At 37.2% G+C, this 21,007-nt stretch overlaps 2 protein-coding genes across 6 annotated transcripts; both read left to right on the top strand.

The window, feature by feature from the left end:
• The first annotated feature begins 656 nt into the window (after window positions 1-656).
• Window positions 657-3,780, top strand: cbx3a (chromobox homolog 3a (HP1 gamma homolog, Drosophila)). Of its 3 annotated transcripts, none has more exons than XM_055220042.2 (5): window positions 657-806; window positions 1,989-2,128; window positions 2,347-2,518; window positions 2,826-2,920; window positions 3,220-3,780. In XM_055220042.2, exons 2-5 carry the CDS (start codon window positions 1,995-1,997, stop codon window positions 3,344-3,346), a joined length of 528 nt encoding a protein of 175 aa, XP_055076017.1. In that variant the 5' UTR covers window positions 657-806; window positions 1,989-1,994; the 3' UTR covers window positions 3,347-3,780. The 3 variants fall into 3 exon arrangements, with proteins under 3 accessions (XP_055076017.1, XP_055076015.1, XP_055076016.1); XM_055220040.2 differs by having other exon boundaries at window positions 672-900; XM_055220041.2 differs by lacking the exon at window positions 657-806 and adding an exon at window positions 1,125-1,305.
• Window positions 3,781-5,594: 1,814 nt separating this feature from the next.
• On the top strand, window positions 5,595-12,205 carry snx10a (sorting nexin 10a). 3 transcript variants are annotated; one of them, XM_055220034.2, is made up of 7 exons: window positions 5,595-5,753; window positions 7,772-7,808; window positions 8,540-8,626; window positions 9,000-9,100; window positions 9,208-9,306; window positions 9,772-9,987; window positions 11,528-12,205. In XM_055220034.2, the coding sequence occupies exons 1-7, from the start codon at window positions 5,611-5,613 to the stop codon at window positions 11,691-11,693; spliced, it is 849 nt and encodes a 282-aa protein (XP_055076009.2). In that variant the 5' UTR covers window positions 5,595-5,610; the 3' UTR covers window positions 11,694-12,205. The 3 variants fall into 3 exon arrangements, with proteins under 3 accessions (XP_055076009.2, XP_055076010.2, XP_055076008.2); XM_055220035.2 differs by lacking the exon at window positions 5,595-5,753 and adding an exon at window positions 6,929-7,084; XM_055220033.2 differs by lacking the exon at window positions 5,595-5,753 and adding an exon at window positions 6,942-7,084 and having other exon boundaries at window positions 7,776-7,808.
• Window positions 12,206-21,007: the final 8,802 nt, after the last annotated feature.

Raw genomic sequence — 21,007 nt, 5'->3', positions numbered from 1 at the left:
CACTTTAATATGCACATGCTTTGTTTTACCAAAACTATTTCCAGTCAGGTGTGTCAGATTATATTGTTAGTGCACAATTATTTTATGATTAATTACCAGGAATTGAACCACCCCTAGTGCAAATGCAACACTTACAAAGTTAAATCTGATAAATGTCCTGACAACACCAATACTTATAAGCGGTTTACAACTGGCCTTTTTAAAGTGTCTAGAATACACTCTCTTAATGTTTGTCTTGAAAACAATGTCTACATTTTATGTTACATGTTTGATGTGTGGTCCATCCCGTGTGTGACCCCCAAAGAAAATGAACTGCATAAAACAATCTTAAATTTAGAATATCAATTAAATTTAAAACATTTAATTATAAAGTATAGATCTGTTGGTTGGAAGCCATATTGTTTCCTACGTTTGATTACACAGAATGAATGATAAATTGATATGTTTTATAAAATGTCATAAAACTATGGTCCCTAGTTTAAGAATAACTGGTATATTTGTAGAGCAAAGCTTTACTCTTTGGTCGTTACGGTTTCTCCATCGATTGCACAAAACAATAAAGCACAAACAAAGCAGTACAGCACGTGGGGGAGGCCTTTATGTAAAGTTGGCCGGTCGCTAAAGGTGTGTCACGTGTCTGTATAAAACAGCCTACGTATTTCCGTCACGTAGTTTCCGTTCTTGGTCTAGTTAGCAAAGCGTACAACGTGAAAGTGCATTGCTGTGTCACGTTGTGCCGTGTCTTTCCAAAGTGTAACTTTTAAGCTAACTTGTCACACTTTACCGGATCCAGAGACGTGTTAAAGGTGTGGATCGAAAATATTCGACTAAAGAATATTATCATCACCAGGCGTGTCCAGCGCCATTTGACGAGTGATGATTTCGAGCCAAAGACTCCGGGTGGAGTATTATCTATAATACTAATTATGCAGTGTCTTTGCTACAAATAAAATAGAATAATTTTATGAGATATTGTTTTTTATAAAACTGAAAAGATATCCCATACGACTTAATTATGTTGTGTAATATATTTAACATGCGAACGACGATGTTTTAAAAAAAAAACCTGTTGGCCCGCGTTGTGAAAATTTCATTGGACACACGTGGTCACGCAGAGGCGTGGCTTTACGTGATCACGTTAGATTCGGGTTGGCCTTCGTCGAGCCTCGTTTTTCATTGATTTAAAGAGTCCGAAGAAAGCAAAAGTTTGCATCCGGCTTACCTGAGTTACACTTTTACTGTAGTGGTTTTTTGTGGTGCGCGTGAGGAGCTTCTCTCTCGTATTTTCGCCTTGTCCATTGTGTGGTAAGTTTTCCCGCGCATGTGAATCTCATGCTGCAACAATTTCCATTGTAGTTTGCGGTTGCAACGCTGCGGCATTGTTTGTTGCAATATGCATTAATGTGCACGTTCGAAGTACTTTCCATTTAAATTTCGGTTTGAGGAATGTGTGTAGTTTTGTGAGATGATGTACAAGTTCGTATACTTTGTGTAGGCGTGTTCTTTTACTAGCTAGCGGGCTAACCATCTGAAACGTACGTTTATGTCTACATACGTCTCCAATTTAACGTTGTATGCAAGTAATCGTTATGCGAAATCTCGTAATATGCGCTTATTAAACATTTCAAAGAAGAAAACGCACAGAAATTATAAACTGTTCTCAGGCCCTTGGCCTGTTCATGCTTGCATGCGTAGTTAGCACGTTACCGCATTAGCAAACATGCTAGATACACTACAAAACCATTCATTTCGATGTTAGCTCTTGTGCAGAAACTAGATAATTGTGTTGCGAACTACTTATCGATAAATGCAAAACATTTCCATTTATAAGTAGCATATCCTAATAAGTCGAGTAATAAATTATATCTCATTTAATTTAAAGCATTTTCTGATTCTAACGGATGTATTCTCAAAGCACTATGCGTGCTCTTACTCTATACCTAACTTTCCAGGTTTTTGATGATGTATCAATCTTTTGTACATTGTAGGCCGACATGGGTAAGAAGCAAGCAAACAAATCAAAGAAAGATGTTCCAGAGCCTGAAGAGTTTGTGGTGGAGAAAGTGATTGACCAACGAGTGGTCAATGGGAAAGTTGAGTTTTTCCTTAAGTGGAAAGGCTTTACAGAGTGAGTACAGTTATGATGTAATCTGTGGTTGTTTTTTGTCAATTATCCAACTTTTTATCATTTTCCACAGGTGTAGTTAATGAGAGAAACAACTTATTTAGAAATTACTCTGTAACTCTGAAAAGCACTGTACAAATAAATGTGTATTGAATTAATGCTTACTAGTTCTGTTCCGGTGTGAGCAAATACATATAACCTGCCCATAATACTTTCTTTAGGGCCGATAATACCTGGGAGCCTGAAGAGAATTTGGACTGCCCTGAACTGATTGCAGCCTTTTTAGAATCTCAGAAAGGGGTGGTCGAGAACCCAGACTCCAATAAAAGAAAAGCCTCCACTGGCTCTGAACCCGAAACTGAAGAGAGTAAGGCCAAGAAAAAGAAGGAAATGGTAAGCGCATGGCTATTGTGACCCTGCTAAATCCAGGTTAAAATCTCATAATCCAATTATAAGATTAGGAGCATCAAATTTTGAATTCAATCTTTGGCATGGCCTTGCTCTGTTAATATTAAACATCAATAGTATATTGTCATAAAATGTTGTTTACATTATGTAGGATGATTTTATATAAATAACAGTAAATCACAAAACTGATTAGTTTTTTACACCCTGGGTCACAATTGATTTGCTCTATATGCTTTTTCGTTAGGTGTGATGTATCATATTTCTCTTTATAAAACTAACTTTGTTTCTCCAGCCTGAAAAGCCAAGAGGGTTTGCAAGAAACTTGGAACCTGAGAGGATTATTGGGGCGACTGACAGCAGTGGAGAGCTCATGTTCCTGATGAAGTGGTGAGAAACTTGTGTAGTTTGCTAATGCGTGACTTAAAAGGGAAATAATACAATCCTGATTTTACATGATTTTGGAGCATCTTCAGATCATTCAAATACACTGTAGGGGGCAGTATATGCACATACGAGTATTTTCAAAAGCTGCTTTACATGCAAAACATTTACCCGTGCTCAAGCACACAGCATATAGTCTATTTAAATAGCTAGGTTGGAGCTGGCCTACACTAATATGTATTATATAAGAGCATTACTTTTTATACATGACTTGTGTTAAAGAAAAATGTTTTTTTGTTTCACAGGAAGGACTCTGATGAGGCAGACCTGGTGCCTGCGCGAGAGGCCAACACTCGGTGTCCGCAAATAGTTATCGCCTTTTATGAGGAAAGGTTGACTTGGCATTCTTGTCCAGAGGATGAGCAACAATAGCATCCCACATCTTGCTAAACACTGTCTTCCACTTGTACATTTTGTTCTTTTTTGTTAAACTGATAGTGGAGGATAGTTTTACATTTTAAATGCTCTGGATGCTATGTGCATGACTGTTGAGCCAGTGAAACGATCTAGAAGGTTGGGTGATGAATGTTTTTAAAATTTAAATAGTTTGCTTAGACTCTTAATTTGTACTGTCACAGTGCTGTTTCACAATGCCCTGATTTGTTGTTTGCCTTCATCTTGATTGTAATCATATATAGAGAGACATGAAACTTATCTCATGTTTTCATAGTTTCATTAAATGGGCAGTTATAGTTTTTTTTTTTTACATTTGTTTACGTTAATGTTGGAATAGTGTCTCTTGCTGTAAATGTTTGTGTAAATATTTCTTCTTTTAGTATAATAAAGGTTTATATGCCTGCTTTTAATCTGTTTGCACTCTCATTGTGTTCTGTATGTTCTGAAGAAACGAGTAGCAGCCACATGGTTACAAAGCCATTTATTTCTGCCCTAAAACATCTTGTGCCTTAAGTTCCAAAGGTCAAGACTTTCATTTTCATATCGAGCAGCCTTTCAACACAGCTACTTGTTAAAATTTTAAGTCAAGGTACCATAATGGACTTGTTTTAAAATGGATTAATTCTCTTTATATATTTATAATTAATGACATAAAAATAACCCTTCATGATAAAGTCATGTGAGATGGTTAAAACTACAAGTTTGAACAATCTCACACAGTTACCATATGATGTAACGCAAACATTCGATCATCTCAGACTGAATCTCTTAATTATAGACTGAAAACAGATTTGACCCTTGTTAATTCCTTATTTATGAATGATAAAAGTAACACAACATTTCTTATGTGTCACAATACATTTGTTTGTGGTCAGGGTCTTTGTTCTGCATTTAGTTTTCTAGTTCCTGTATTGCTGTGTTCATGAAAAATGGGAGAATTTACCAGAAAGTGGTTTTGGGCAAATTAATGTTTCTTCAAAGTGGGATTTTTTTCCTTGTTTTATCAGTTGTTATTTTGATATAAAAATATTTTTTCATAATACTTCATTATCATTTATGTGGGCTATTTTGTCCTTGTTTTTATTTATTTGGAAGTTAATGAACCGGTAGTTGAGTCAGATTAAAATGTATGCATTCTAATGCATTTAGGCTTGTTCATCTCATTCTATTTTTGTGTTTCACTTTAAGCTCACAAACACAATGACGTGACAACTTATGTCATTGCATTGCTGTAGATAGTGCATGGTTTCTTTCCCCATCAGGGTCAGAGTTTGAGTGCATTAACTTTATCAGCTTGTTTGCTTGAATGGTAACAGGTCGCATGACAAAGTTTAGCAACATAGAAATTAACTTTAAGTTATGGTTTTTATGTCTCACTTTTTTTGTAATGTCATCCTGAAATCAGCAAATTTTCTAGACTCAGGTGTTTAACTTGAACATAATCTTTACAGTCATAATAAATGGCAGATGTGTGTGTATGTACAGCTACAGGCTGCTCATAATGTCCGTCTTGTTTTTCCCACTATGAACGATGATGTGTCCTGTTAGTCTGAGGAATATTTCTTGCTGGATTATTGTCTTTGACACACATCCTCTGTAACAGTTGGTACAATCAGGCCTACATCCTTATTGATGTTGATCATATTGATATCTAGATTTTGTAACCCTTTTTGATGTGTGGTTCGGAGACGCGACCTCTGAGACAGGGAGACAAATGGTATGGTATTGACAAGTTAAAGTCCAGCTTCCCACCCTACTGGACCTTTGAGTAAATGATCAATAAAAATAAACTTTTAGAAGTAAAGAGACCAGAGTTAAGTATGTTAAATTATACCAATATCTGCTGTATATAAACACCCCCAACCCTAAAATGCTTCATCATTTAAATGATAAAAATGGGGAAACTGATTATGAAGTGGCCAAATATTTATAAAGTTTGAACTTAAGAATCCCCAAGCCAGTTACACAACTATTTTATCTAGATTCAGACGTTTCTGTGGCCACACACCCGTCACTTCCTTTATGAGCATATAAGTGATATTCTGATGCAACTTAGTTATCTTTCATTTTGCAGTAGATTTCCAGTAAGAAAAGTTCATCAGTGCACAAAGAAATGAGTAGTATTTAAGAAACAACTTAATGGGCGTGGTGTACGTTTGTTAAATCCAATATAATTGGTATAATTTTTTTAACTATTGAGTTGCTATGTATTGATACCCAGCCTGAAAGCACTTTAAACCATGTCAGCAAGTAAACCAGAGACTTTTGGAGAGCAGGAGAGCAGTCAGCTCTTACCAGAGAAGAAGAATGTTGAAAGCCAGCCACCCAGCCAACCACATCAACAAATAATGGAGGACCAAGACAAAGATCAACAAAACAGAAGGTAAAAGTTAAACAAAGCCTATTTGTATGTACTTTTAATGAGATTGCATTGTTGCAAGTAAGATGCCTGAGTAAAAAAATAAATACCAAAACAATTGTTGCGAGGTGATAGGGTACACTCTAAAGAAAAAATGGTCCAAAAGTTGTCACTGATCAGTACCCTTTCAAAAAGCACATTGCTTAAAGGGTGGTTGTACATATTGGTGCCTCAAAGGTACATAACTGCATAACTTTGTGACCGCTTTTGTAGCCTTTTTCTGACAGTGTATTAATGGTTATAATGCAAAGTTTTCAATTGGTTTCTCATGTCTTTGGAAAATGGTTTAACAAACAACATCTTTTGATGACATTTTCTAGAATTTTTATATTTATTGACACATCTGAAATGTGCGGAAAATGAGAGGGGGTTCAATATCTCTTTGACTGATAGTAGTCAGAAATGTCAATACTTGTGGCAGTTGGTACCAGGCTTAATATGCCACAGTAAAGGAGAGAAATAAAAATAGCTGTTGTGTGCCACAGGCCGCACCTTGTGATGTACCTTGCCAATGGTAGTTTACCAGTTCATTAAAACTGCCAGCAAGGAAAACTTGTTTTCCATTACACAGTAAATAACAACTCTCATTGGTCCTTTTAAAACTCTTGGCAGTATTGCCAGTATCGACTTTTCACAGTATTGGTGTAAAACATTGGACCTATAAAAAGTGAAAGTTGGATTAACTTAAAAAGTTACTTAAACTGGTATCACCTAAAATTTTATTTTATTTTCACATAAAATAAAAAATAAAAAGCTTACGTTTTACAGATGTTATCAATTAAAGTACATTTAAAAGTTTTTTTTCACCATAAATGTTTTTTTGTTACCAATTGAAGTACTTCGTTTAAGTAGATCCAACTTTCACATTATACAGTGTAGATACTAAGGCTGTACCAAAATATCAAGCTTTTTATGTCATGACCAGTCAGTAATGAAGATTAATTATAGGGTTCAGGTCAACACGCCTGTAGCTCTGTCACCGAAATAATATAATACTTGTTGTGTATTTGTGCTTGAAGGATTGTATTGTGCAAATCGAATTTTAATGTAAATTGTACACAAATAATAAAGTCCCCTTTGATAAAATCACATGGCAATCAAAGGCACTAACGGCAAATAAACGGACGATAGCCAATTCGGACCCGCGCATGCGCAAATCAAAGTCTGAGCGTCAAGGGAAAACGCTTACATGTTCTATCTGGCACGTGAACATATTCATGACCGCAAGTTGCCACATTTTAAATCACAACAGTGACAGGCTCACTTGGCGTGCGGTATCAAGACTAAGCGGAAAGGTGAGCACAGCAAACTGATATATTCGAATAGATATGGTAAATAAGCTCTAATAAACGTAAACAAAACATACAGCTGTCCAAACGTATCAATGGCAATCGATTTTTCTAAGTTGTGTGATTTTTGGTGCTTAACTATTTTCTTTAAAAACAGAAAACGCGTTTCGTTGGTCGCCACATTTAGTTTAATCAATAAAACTATAAACGTTCCTGTTAATTTTCTGAATATTTTTGGGCATATCTAAATTCTGTAAATGTATTTACCAAAGTTTAATTTACCTAAATAAAATGTAACCTTTTTGTAACCAAAGTAATACATCATGTAAAACACGTCAGGGTGAAAACTTGCAAGCAATAAATCTTAGTAGTTCAGTTCATTGTGCACATGGTAACTGTAATTTATTTACTGAATAATTAGCTTTGGATTCCCAGTCAGGGTAATTAAGTTGTTTTTTTAAATTGAATTAAGTGAGAGCATGTTGCTTGTATGGACCAAAGCAGATGGGACCCCTGTTTTACAATGTTTAAATTAATGTATGATAAATAATTCTAATTTCGATGTAATGTCTTATCAAATGGTTGGTTTTCTCCCTCTTGATTAGAGCAATCTTTCCATGACTTTGTTTAATTCTGTTAGAGAATGAACTAATAAGATATGACACTGACAAATAGTATCTCTCTCTTTTCCAGTCAGGTCTCTGAGATGGACAGGCTCAGTTCTGTGAAGGTCAGTTACTCTGTAGCGTGAAAAGCTATGTTTTGTGTCTCTTGTGTGTCAATGGCAAAGCATTAACTGTGTTTTTAAATTTGTGTTGTCATTTACACACTTGTGTGTCGTTCTAAACCCATGTGATTCACTGACTTCTGTGAAGCCCAAGCTGAATGATAAAACAAATATATACAGGGAATAAGGCTGTTGTCACTATCATTCAACCACAACTTTTGGGTTCCACATAAATTATACAGTCTTGTACATCACAAGGGTGAATAAATAATAATGGATATCACGCTATTTTTTTATGTTATAATTTTTATTGCATGAGGATATGTGCCTGGAGTTTCTAAAGAGGAAACTTAAACACTTGCTGTTGGTACATTTGTACTTTTTTGTACAAAGTAGCTGCAATACAGAAATTTCCCTTGAGCTCGCTGCCATCACAAATACTTTCAGTACAATAAACATTACAGTGAATATTTGCTTGCGGTTTAAAGAATGCCTATCATATTTTTTTAATCAAATATTGTATACCCTAGGAGTTACAAATGGCAACCAGTACAGTAGATAGTTTGAAACTTGTGAAATGCGAGGGTGTAAACCTATTCTGGTCTTGAAAAATAAATAAAAATGTAACACAGAAGAAAGTGCAACATGCTTTCTGCTGAGTCATTTCAGCCCAACTGATCTTAAACTTCACCTTAAACATTGAAACTGACAGACAGTTTGTTTGCTTGTTGCAGGAATTTATAAACGTTTCGGTGCGTGATCCTCAGCTACACAAGGAAGATTTTTGGCACACGTATATTGACTACGAGATCTGTCTTTATGTGAGTGCAAACGTTTCAAATGTTTGTGTGCATCTTTGTTACTTAGGATTATTTCTTTATCTTACTTATAGATGTTTGGATGTCTGCCTGTTAATATTTTTCTATCATCAAATCATGCATGCAGTGACATTTTAGTTTTCATTCATAAATCTGCGTTAAAAATTAAAATGACATTTTACTAATGTGTGCAATAATAGTTTAAGAAAAATTACACTGAAATTTGTTCTGTTCTGTTTCATAAATAGGATTTGTTTTTTTTTAGTACTGTAAAGATAAATTTTTTATAGCAGCGTGGCTGAGGTCGGATCTTCTTTCACTGTTAAACTGTAATTCATATAGGATGGCATGGGGTTTATTATACTCTTGTTTGCAGACCAATAGCATGTGTTTCCAGAGGAAGACCTCTGTTGTAAGAAGGAGGTACAGTGAGTTTGTGTGGCTGCGTCAGAGACTGCAGGACAATGCTCTGCTCATGTAAGTACTTTGAAGAACATCACATTCTGGGCCAACACAGCAATATATTGTCTTTAAGTGTTATTTTTTTTGCTTTGTTTTGCTAATCTCTACAATTGTATCTGTAGAGAGCTACCTAAACTTCCTCCTGGAAACCCTTTCTTCAATTTTAGTAATGAGTTCCAGATCGGTCAACGGATGAAGGGGCTACAGCAGTTTCTCCAGAAGTGAGTTGCTTCGGTCACACCTTCACACTTTCTTTTCTTTTTTATTTCTATCAGTTTCTGATTATTCTGTTTTAAAATAGAACATTTCCTCTTTTTTTAATCACACATTTGACATTTCATGTTTTCAGTGTTTTAATATTAATGAATGATAAATCATTTAATAATAAATCATTCTGGCTGTCATACTCATCTCAAATTTGGCATGAAGGGAATGCGTTAATTTTGCCCTCTAGTGGCGGGTGAGACACATAATCTAATTAATGTTTCTGCTAAACAACCACTGATAGCTTTTGCGCTCACTAATTCATATACAATTTCATTTTCTTTACTAACTATAGCTATAAAAATGGAAATGTAAGATCAGCACTGTATGACTTTAACATATAAAATTTCTATTTTTTTAGCATTTTCCAAAAATCAAATTTTTGGAGTTTTTTTTTTAGTTTATTGTGTTTGTGTTCCTAGAGTTTTAGAGACGCCCTTACTGTTATCAGACAGTCGACTGCATCTGTTTTTGCAGTCACAGCTAAAAATTGCAAAAATAGATGCATGTTCGCAGGGTCAGACGCACTACACTGTAGCACAGGCAATACATCGATGTCCCTGTGATGTGCGGTTCCCCATCGAAGAGCAGCATCGTGAAGAAGACAGCAAAACTTTCTGGGACTCAGACTGTGATAGGTGTGTTTCTTTTCTTTTTATGCATTTAGTGCCTATTACTAAATAAAATCCAACTAAACGGATAAAAGCAGAGTATAGGAAGTTAAATCAGTAACATGCATTCTATGGGGTGGTTTCCCAGACTCAAATCTAGTCCCTGACTTGAATGTTTGAGCTGTCTTGTAGGGAAGCTGGAAAATGAGCATATTTTCAAAAAAAGTGGAATGTCCCTTTAACTCCTGTTAGCATTGCACTGTGACCGAATCTTTCAAAGATCGACTAGTTTTGTACAAAATCAATGCGTTTGAGGAAAACCGTATATCTGGAGCTACAAAAAAATCACATGACCACATTGTATGATACCAAATACACAAAAAACATTGTTTTATAGCAATGAAATAGGTGCTCTTAAACATATCATTGCCATTGTTTTGTCTCAATATGCACATAAGTCAGTCCTTCTAGAAAAGTGCGGGTTTTTTTTGTGATTGTTGCGGGCAAAAATCCTTGATCTTGCAGCACGTTTTCTTAAAAAATGCGATGGACTATGCGGGAATTTGCAGGAACTATGTGAAGTAAATGCAACATTTTTAGACTTTCTGCTAAGATATATATGATTTTTGCTACGAAAATCATGCAACCCCGCATTTTTTGAGCACGGAAATCTGCAATTTATACTGCGAAAGTGCGGCATATTTTAAGAAAATGCGGGCCCCGCATAAATATGCAGACTTTGGCTGATTATGCGTTGATTTTTGTACTTCTATAGATCATACCCTAATCACACTGTGCAAAATGAATCGTTTAAACTTGGGTACAACAAACATGTACACCGACGATGACACCTATTGAATCGTTCAGTGTATCCGAGATTTAAGGCCTAGTCCTGGATTAATCTAAAGTTTAGATTAATCCAGGACTAGGCCTTAAGTCCCGGATACACTGAACGATTCAATAGGTGTCATCGTCGGTCTACATGTTTGTTATACATGATTCTAAATCCTATGAGGTGGTTTCCTGGACAGGGATTAACTTAAGCCAGGACTAGGCGGGCCTTAGTTTAATTAGGAAATATAACTAGTTTGAACAAACATGCCTTACTAAAACCATTACTTGTCTGTATTTTGAGGCAAACAAAAGGCACTGATGTATTTTTAGATATCTCTGTGCAAGTTGTTTTTAGTTGGACAGCTCTTACATTTATTTTAGCCTATGACTAGTCTAATCCGTTTCCAGGAAACCGCCCCTATATGTTTTATAATTAATTGTAATGATTTTTTTTATATGTATTTACTGTGAAGCTGCTTTGCAACTATGGAAAATGGTGAGAAGTGCTACATAATAAATAATCTTGAAACTCACTTGGTTTAGGCTGTTATGCATATTATGTGTCAATAATATAAAAAGTACAATTTGCATAATATATGCATAATAAAGAAACAACGCCATGTTGCTGTGAGTTCAAATAATGATAATACATTTACTATTTGTATACAAAAGTAAGGTGGTATTAAAATTTTCATATCTCATTGATCTTTTTTTGTGATATGTTTCTTTACAGTACAACATCCTCTGGTTTGGGTCATAGTGTAGGACCTTCCACACCTGTTGAAGAAGACTCCACTCACGATAGCCTTCACCATGAATTTCAAGCTGCAGTATCCGAGGCAGAGCTCTTTAGCAGCCTGTCTTCATCACTGAGGAAACAGCATCATGTTCTCCTGTGACATGCACTACAGATGCGTATAATACTGACAAAGTGCCCCAGATGCTGCTCGCAGTGTCCAAAGTTATATTTGGATGCATGATAATGTAAAAGAGTCTTGTTTTGGCTATTGTTTTATATTATGTTTATCGAGTTTTTCTTTTTTAAAAGAAAATGTATTTATATTTCTGTTGTGACCTTTAAGAGTGAAGTGAGTTCAGGTGTGAAAGGGATAGTTTACAGCATGTAGGTTTCTACATTGATACTGAAATGTGCCTGACAAAGAAGCCTTTTAAACACAGCTTCTGTATTTCTTTCTACAGGCTTTTGTTTAACAGATTTTAAAAGAGTATTAGTAACATGACATTGCATCAAGTCTTTAAGTGTTTCTTAAAATCATTTAGTATTTTTATAAGTTAGTACTGCTAGAAGAATTGAAGTCTGTAAATGTGTAAGGATAATATTATGTTTTTTAAAAAGGACATTTTTATTGTATATGCAGTCATAAATGAATAAATGCTTTATTTTTTGAAAGTCTGAGCCTCTTTGCTGTGAATAACTGCACTGTAAAAAAATTGCTGCCTTAATTTTTTTGTTTAATCAAGTCATTTCAACTTACAATTATTTATCTTGAGATGAGTTGTTATAACTTATAAAATATTAGGGCTGGGTATCGATTCGGAAGTTCCAGATCGATTCAATTTCGATTCACAAGCTATCTTACTTTTTATGTGAAGGTGGCTTCAACGTCAACAAAGCACCTAAAACCGCCATTTTAAGCACTGAATGAAAGAATGACAGTCTCGCCTCTCGCTCCTTGGTAACATCGCGCAAGGCAAAAAAGAGGGTGACATCTAGTGAAGAAGACTAGTAATTTGATAAACGTTAATCTTACGTTCAATGTTTGTAGAAAAAAATATGAAAAAAAATTGATTCTACTCTTTGAGAATCGATTCTGAATCGACCACTTAAAGAAAACAATTAATCAAAAATTAGATTTTTTTGCCCAGCCCTATAAAATATAGTTGAAATATGTAAACTTTATTTTATAAGTTAATAGCAACTCATCTCTTGTCAAGATAAAGTTGAAATTACTTATAAATCTGAGTTGATTGAACAAAATTAGGGTTAGGAGTTTTTACAGTGTGGAAATGTACCTGTGTGGATGGTGCGTAATGACTTAAAAGCATCCAACACATCCTAAAGCACTGAATAAGGGGACTTTGCATAGAAAGATCAATTGATCAAACACAAACACAAAGCTAATGTACAAATAGAAGCATAATTTTATGTTATTATATGAACTAACTTGAAATTATGTTTCATTTACTAATATTTGTCACACAAAAAAAGTGGTATCCTGTGCAAGGTTTCAATGGAAATATAAAACATTGGCTGCAAAAATAAAGGAGGCCTTTGGGGAAAAAATTTTGCCGTTTAAATTTCTGCCCATTCAGAGGTCAAGGATAGATGTTGCACTTCACCTGGCCGAAAGTCTCTCTTTTCCTCCGTCTACACGCAACAGCATTTTTTCAGCATCCAATCGTTGTTTTAACAGAGAGATTAAGTTCTCAATGAATGAGGGATGAAGTTTGTGACAGAAATGTTTCGCTAAAGCCGGTGGTCTGATTGTGGCTACGTTCGATCCGTGTAGGCGTAGATTCATCAGCGTCTAGAAGCGACCGATAAACACTTGCAGTATTGTCATTCACATCACCAGACTCAAAAAACCTCACCAATCTCTGCCACTACCACTCACCATCATTGTGGTGACCAGTAAACCCATAAGCCATTGTGTTGCAATACATCACACATTATAGATAAACAAATACATAACCTTACGCATCCAGGTGGTTTGATTATAAACCAAATCATTCTAAAATGAATCAATCTCTAAAACATGGTTTTGCATAAAAAAAAAACGCCTTATTGGTAGAACTAAAAGTCACATTAAGAAATAAAACAAAAAGCCACCTCTACCTTTAAGTCATGGGTCACTAATCAGAAGCACTTAGGCAGAGCAGGGGTTGCTGTGGTGATGGTGGAAGGGGGAGAGATGGTCATTTATCACTGGCTGTTTCATAGTGAGGCTGAAAGGAAAAGACAGCGCAGAGTCTGCAGACAAACGACCAACAATAAAGAGAATTAATCAGCACTGATTACCTGACTCCCCACAGCCGATAATGGAGGCTTGGAGAAACAAAGAGAGAGAGAGAGAGAGAGAGACAGATCAGAGAGCAAGCAAGAATGGGTCACAACAAAATTAGCAAGACATCTGTTCGCTCTAAATGGACTCTCTCGACAAACATGACATGTAATCTTTTCTGCCTTGCTGTTTTATATTTCATAAACACTTAAATAAATGCTATATCCCTGAACATTGCTTCGAGTTCTCGGCTGACATTGCCCTGGAGTCCGTCAATACAGTGATCAGAACTCAGCACAGGCTGATGGATTAAACGACTGAACGAATTGGATTCTTCTTGCTCTGCAACGCCAGCTAATCATTCCCCACATACAGCAATAAAATGCACCTCCAGCACGGTCATATGCTCATATTCTACATTCGCCTCACCCATCAATGTCACATGTGATTTTGAAATCCGAGATGACAAGGGTTAGCCATTTATACTTGCTGTCTGGAATGCTAACAATCAAGGGAACGGGGAGCGAGTGAAAAATCAGCCACATCTTATACCCAATATCAGAAACTACATGTGGTCTATTTTCCGACTAACATTTGACTAAAATCTCATACGCTAATTATGAGATTAGGATCATCAAAGTCAGTCAGTTATTCAGATGTCTTATTTTCCTAAATGTCACTTTAGTCATTTCATTTGTAAAACAAAATCTCTACTTCTAAAAAAAGTATTCAGTCACTCTTCACTGTCCTTTCTGAATAAAGGTAAAAGGCTAAAAAATTTGGTCAATCTTTCTTATATATTCGGAAAACCTTTTTTAAACTCTTGCAGCTCGACAATTAAAATACACACGCCGTCTTTCGTGCAATTCTTGCATTGTAAAAAAATGCTGAATTTTTGTCAACCCGACATATATTTTGATGCTACTTTAACTTAAAAAAAATAAGTTGAACAATTTTAACTTGTTTTAATATGTTATGTCAACTATTCACAGGTCAAAACTTAAAATCGTATGTTGAATTGAGTTGTTTTAACTTGATGCTAAATTTTTTTTACAGTGTACATGCGCTTAGAGGACTTGCTGAATGCTGAAAAATTGTTGAGGGTTTTGGCAACAAACCAGTATTTCTGAATGGCCCGAGCTTTGGATTAAGCAGATTTGAAGCGAAAGTACTTGATAAACATATAATATGGCACGTATTATATGAGAACATATAACATTTTTGAAGGAGGTGGCATTTAGTGGCTATTGCATCTGTGCTTTACGTTGGAGACGATAACTGGCGTCATCCTTTACTTTGGGGTTAGTACCTTTTGCATATCGTTAACATGTACTAATACACACATAAGTACTTTTCGGACGGGATTAGTTTTACATAGGGAGGTGGGGTAAAGCAGTTTTTATCAGAGCTTCTCAGTGATTTTAGTCCTGTCATAATGCTCCATGTCAGTAAAGATTACGGCGACTTTTACCTTCTGGAAAAGGTCCGGAGAAATTACCTCAAGTAATACTAATCCAGTGTGAATAGACCAGCTGTAAAATAAACGTAAATTGCGTCATTTCCTTTTAATTTGCGGGTTTCTTTTAAATATAAAAGCGCTTAAAGAAGCATTTACTTGTGTTCTAGGCGAAAATAAAATCTGTGGCAATCAGTTCCTTATTACACGACAAACTTTTTTTTAAAAGTCAAATTTACTTCTAAGAGGCACGGAGCGGTTTCTGAAACTGACATTCTCACCAAACTGAAATAAAAAAAAAATTCTCGTCTGTGTCCTGTTGTTTGCACATGTGATATCAGGAAGCAATGTGACAACGAGAGGTGATGCGCTGCGCAATCGAGTTACCCCTCCCACTTCTGAATGTTTTACTGAGATTTCTAATCCCGTCTGAATTGACCATTAATATTACAGACGTCCTGTGGTAAAATAACATCACGCCATCTACCCCTGTAAAACTAATCTCGTCCGAATAGGGCTTTACACACCAAAGGAAATGTAAAATCGTGAATCGGACCATTGGTGCTCTTTAAAATAGATGGTTGACTTGACTTAACCAGGTTGTTTTAAAGGGGACATATCACGAAAATCTGACTTTTTCCATGTTTAAAGCCCGGAATACACTGCAGGATTTTTGCAGTCTCCTATAAGATCATTACCTTATCACACTGTGCGACATGGATCGTTTAAACTTGGCTACGACAAGCATGTAGACTGTACGATGGTGACACAGAGGCTTTGACGGCTGCGTCACACATTAGCGCAACGTCACCAGCATGCGCTAGTGGTAAACAAATACCAGAACGCAGGTCGTAAGCAAACACACTGTGCATTGATTAGACAGAAATTCTGATACTGTCCGAAAACTATTGTAGGCTATCTTTGGACGCAAGACCGGGAAAACAGCCGTCTTTGAACCTCTCACACTGTACAACATAGGACCACCGATGAAGAGCCACAATCACAGAAATCGTGACGATTGTTTCAAGATGGCAATCTTTCATCAGGAACAGCCAAATATCGTGCAGTGTTTCCCGGGCTTAAGTGTTATAATTAGGTCCCCAGTGCTTCTATCAACCTAGAAAATGTGAAAAAGAATGACCCAGTAACTTAATTTTGGTAAGCCAGTCTCAGAAACCATGTGAAAAATAGGTAATTGAAATTTGGCTCCCCTTGTGATGTCATCAAAAGGAAACAAACAATTTTTGCTCACACCTACAAAGTGGCAAAACGAACTCTGGGGACACCAAAGACTTATTTAACATCTTAAAAAAGTCTTGTAAAATGTCCCCTTTAACTTCATGCTGCATTTTGTTTTACAGTGAGGACACATTAAATCACAAAAAAATACTTAAGCTCGGTTTTCACAGACTTAGTCCCTAAAAGCATTTATTCCGAAGCTTGTACTGTGTTTTAGTGCTTTATTTGTATTGTGTCACATTTTAAGGTTATATCAACCCACAACCTGCCATGTAAATCATTAGCAGAGATGCTTTGAAACACAGCACACGGCGGCCACTCCAATGCCAAGGGTATTATCTCAAACATCCCATAAAGGTTTCCTTGTGCTCATTGGTTGAACCGCCATAACCGGTTTAAATGAACACCCCTTAATGGACCCTGATGGTTGTACCTAATCCGAACCCAGTTGCTACTGATCAACTGGAGAGAAGAAACAGATGGATTACTTTGTGTATGTGTGTGCGTACTCACGTGTGTGTGTTATATTGTGCAGTAATTGCTATGTTTCTCTGGTTTATTGGCTCTTAACCTTGGGCTGACAGCTACTGAGCAGGTGGGGTTTCTGTTGCTATGGTAACCTTGCTGCTTTAGGGAGTGTGCTGGCATGTTGGATATATATTCCACTGCAGCCTGTGCAAAATCACCTATAAAATAAAAAGAGAAATAGAGGGTGAGATAGAAAGAGAGAAAGCTTTCGTTTTCAAGGATTTAGATGTATTGTGGTTTGCTTCAGGGCTGGATTGCGCATGGGATAAAATTTTACGGGTAGGATTTAATTTTTCGGACCCGTAGAGGAATAACAACCATGAGTTACTTTGGTAAACATTTTGATTGCTTTAAAACTTTATTTGACTTGATGCTCATTAAAGATGATACACATAGTATAAAAGCCCCATTTTGACATGCATAATCCCTCACGGTACATAACGGAGCACTCGATAAATATAAGTGTATTTAGAGCGTCTTTCATTGTGACATGGCTAGTTAATGATCTAACAAAGTGACTTGTAACGGATGTTGGTCGTACACAGAAACGTATTAATAAAACGGAGCGTGATGCAGCTGCAAGGCAGCCAAAATAATCGCATTTCCTATTTGATAATGAAAGACGGAAGATGGGAGAGGGATACAAACAGATATGAAGACAGAGGAAGAGCAAATGTGCATTACTGGCTGAATGACTAATGTGGAGAGAGACCGCAGAAGGGAAGGCGAGGGAGACCATCTGTTCTCCTCTCTCCTTGTGTTACCCCCTTTACCTAATAACTAACCTCCTCGCTTCACTTCAGATTCACGGCAACATAAACATGCTGAAACAAAGCCAATGAAATTAGATTAGGTTAAGAGGAAGTCCGTGGTGAATATCAAGCTAAACAAAGTCACAAAGCATCTCTGACTTGGAAAGGGCATTATTTGGATTAATTTGACAGGTGCCACTCAGACCTCATTCAGATTTTTAAACACTTATATTTGAGAACCCAAAAACAGATACAGACAGACAGAGAAATAAGAATGGGCCATCTTGTTACTGAAAAGCTGAAATTCAGACTGCCTCTCAGAGACCTTATTAAATTCTCCAATTAGTGTGGAAGACATAAATAACTGCTTCCAATTTCAATGTGTCACTCAAGGGCAGGATCCAGCTCCAGGGAAACAAAACAATTTAAATTACGTTCCTCTCGCTTTGTGTCCGGCCTCTCTTTAAAAGCCATAATTACACTGCCATTCTTAAGCTCATCCTCACAACGATACATCACCTCCTGTGACCCTGGTGATAAACGCCCTTCTCAAGACAAATGTGAGCAAAAAACTGCCGCTGTCCACTTTTTTGCAAGTACTCTCTATCTCTCTCTCTTTATATATACAGTATATCTCGCACTCTTCCTCTCTATCTCCCATCCCTCTCTTTCTCTCTCTCTCTTGCTCTCTCTTCACCTCTCTGTGACAGTATTTCACCGCGAGCTTCTAAGCCTCCATCTATAATTCACGCGTCCCTCGACTCGGTTGCTGTCGGTAAAAATAGGAAATCCATCACAGAGACAAATGGCCGTTAAATGAAGCCCCGCACAGCAGATAGGCAAAGCGGCAGATGAGTTTTAATTGTCTCTGTGTGCTCATATGAAATCAGTTCATGACCGTAGCGATATGACCGTGGGCCTTTGGCGGTTGTGGGGGCATATTTTCAAGGGCTACACAGTGTCGGCGAATAATTAAAAAGCTTTTAATATCAGCATATGAAATGGCAGCAGCAGCCTGTGGTTACTGGATCTCCTTTGTGACCCAGAACCGATTTTCACTCCAGTGTGATATAAAAATGTATTAATAATAATAACAAGACAGGAGAATTTTTTTGTTTATGAACAATAGTTCATAAAATAAACAGACCAGATATCGTCACAATAGACAATTTAAAGTAGCTTCTATAAGCTTTTAACACCCTAAAAAGTGCCTTAAGATTTTTTCGAGGCGTTGACGCAATTTGCACTAAAACAGGAAGTTAAGGTGGAACATACTGATTGGCTCCTCCTCCTTTTACAGCCAATGGCATTTAGTTTACCTCACATCAGGAATCTGATGAGACGTGTGAAGTCCTAAAAATCATTGTAAATATTTTAGAATGCTTTTATCTTCTAAATGCAAATTTTGTCAGAGTTTTTGAAGAACAGTATAAGAACAAAGACATTTACAGGTTGTAACAACTTGATGACAAATGGGTGAGTATGTTGACAGATTTTTTTAGGTGAACTAACTTATCCAATTGCGGCTTTCACATAGGACGCGGTGTGCGCTGCGCTATGAAACCCATTCATTTCAATGGCTTGCACCACGCGAGGGCGGTTTTTTGTTGCGTCGAGCAAAGCGCGAGTGCAGCGGAGCACAGCTTGCGCTCACGCCGCGGTCAACGTTCAAAATAGTTTTTGCGCTGCGCTCTGTGACGGTTACCCGCGCAGCCAATAGAAACGGGGCATCCAAACAGGTAAAATGGACAAAGTGCTTATACTCGGAATTCCCGGAGCTTTATTATACAAGTTTATGCTCCTACAGAGACATCAAAAGGAAAGCCGTGTCAAGGAAACACGTAGCAATTCAAGTTGGCATGTCAGGTGTGTTTTAAGTTAAGTAGGTTGTTGTAGGTAGGCAGCTTAAAGTTATGTGAAATGGTAAAAAAATGTAAATGGAATGCATTTATATAGCACTTTTAACAGACCTATGGCCATCCAAAGCGCTTTACAATTTTGCCTCACATTCACCCATTCACTCCCACATTCATACACCGACGGCGTTTTTAGCCATGCAATGCGCCAGCCAGCTTGTCGGGAGAAACTGGGGTTAGGTGTCTTGCTCAAGGACACCTCGAGACTTGGTCCAGTGGAGCCAGGGATTGAACCACCAACCTTCCGGTTTGTAGACAACCTACATGAACCACTAAACCACTGCCGCCCCATATTGAAGACGGGCAACATTCTCTGTATTCCTCATCGACTATTTAACGCAAATATAAACTCTGTAGTAATTTATTGAAAACCCCGGCTACTTTGGTCTGGCCATCAGAGCACAAATCGCTTGGCTGTGCCGCGTCCTTACGTGAAAGCCGCATTAGGGGCCAGTCACACCAAACACATTTATGGCAGTTGCAGGCGCCTTTTTTGAATGATATTCTATTGGCAGGGAGCATTTGCGCGCTGGTTATGCGCGCCTAACGCCTTGCGTATTTTTGAAACCAGCCAGCCGCAGCACGCACTTTTGAAGGAGCGCTGAGAGCGTAAAAGCAGTCGACGTCATTCGCGTCTTTCCATTGTCCAATCAAATGAGTGGAGAGGCAGGCCTTACGTCACTCACTGTCTCCTGCATGTTTGTGCACCTCTTACCTTCAAACAAGGTCAGAGGAAGCGTCCTCTTTTTAAAGTTTCTGCAGATATGACAGTTAACAGCAAAAGAGCGCTCACGCTACAATATTTGATTGACAAGACAGCTGACTTGTTGGTTGCCTAGCAATATGAAAAGCCGCGTCGCACTGCCTTGCGTTTTCAAGCGTTTAAAGTGCTCTTGGTGTGATTAGCCCCTTATTCAGCCTGCCGCCGCCAATGTTGATTCCAAAACGAGGCTGTGAGGGATGGATGTCCAGAGCGTGCTGCGCTTTAAACCTATTGTTTTGTACCGGGATGTTGGTCCTAACCTTAAAAAAAGAAGGGACATATGACCTAATTTTGAGATAAGAGCAGCACAATGTGTATATAAAATCTAGTTTGCTATTAGCCTGTTGGCTAATCACTAATTCTTGTGTTTTAAGCATTGTAAGCAACACTATATAGAACTATGTACATAACTCCAATTCGTACAGATTACAAAACACAAGGCATAAATACGTTAAAAACTTTTCTCCAATAAAGTTTTTAAGCACATTGATCGGAAACAACAGAAGCAGGATTCATTTCTAACTACATAACATTTG

This window comes from Misgurnus anguillicaudatus, chromosome 20 (genome assembly GCF_027580225.2).
Source record: "Misgurnus anguillicaudatus chromosome 20, ASM2758022v2, whole genome shotgun sequence".
NCBI classification, from domain to species: domain Eukaryota; kingdom Metazoa; phylum Chordata; class Actinopteri; order Cypriniformes; family Cobitidae; genus Misgurnus; species Misgurnus anguillicaudatus.
This window is presented reverse-complemented; position numbering and strand designations above follow the sequence as displayed.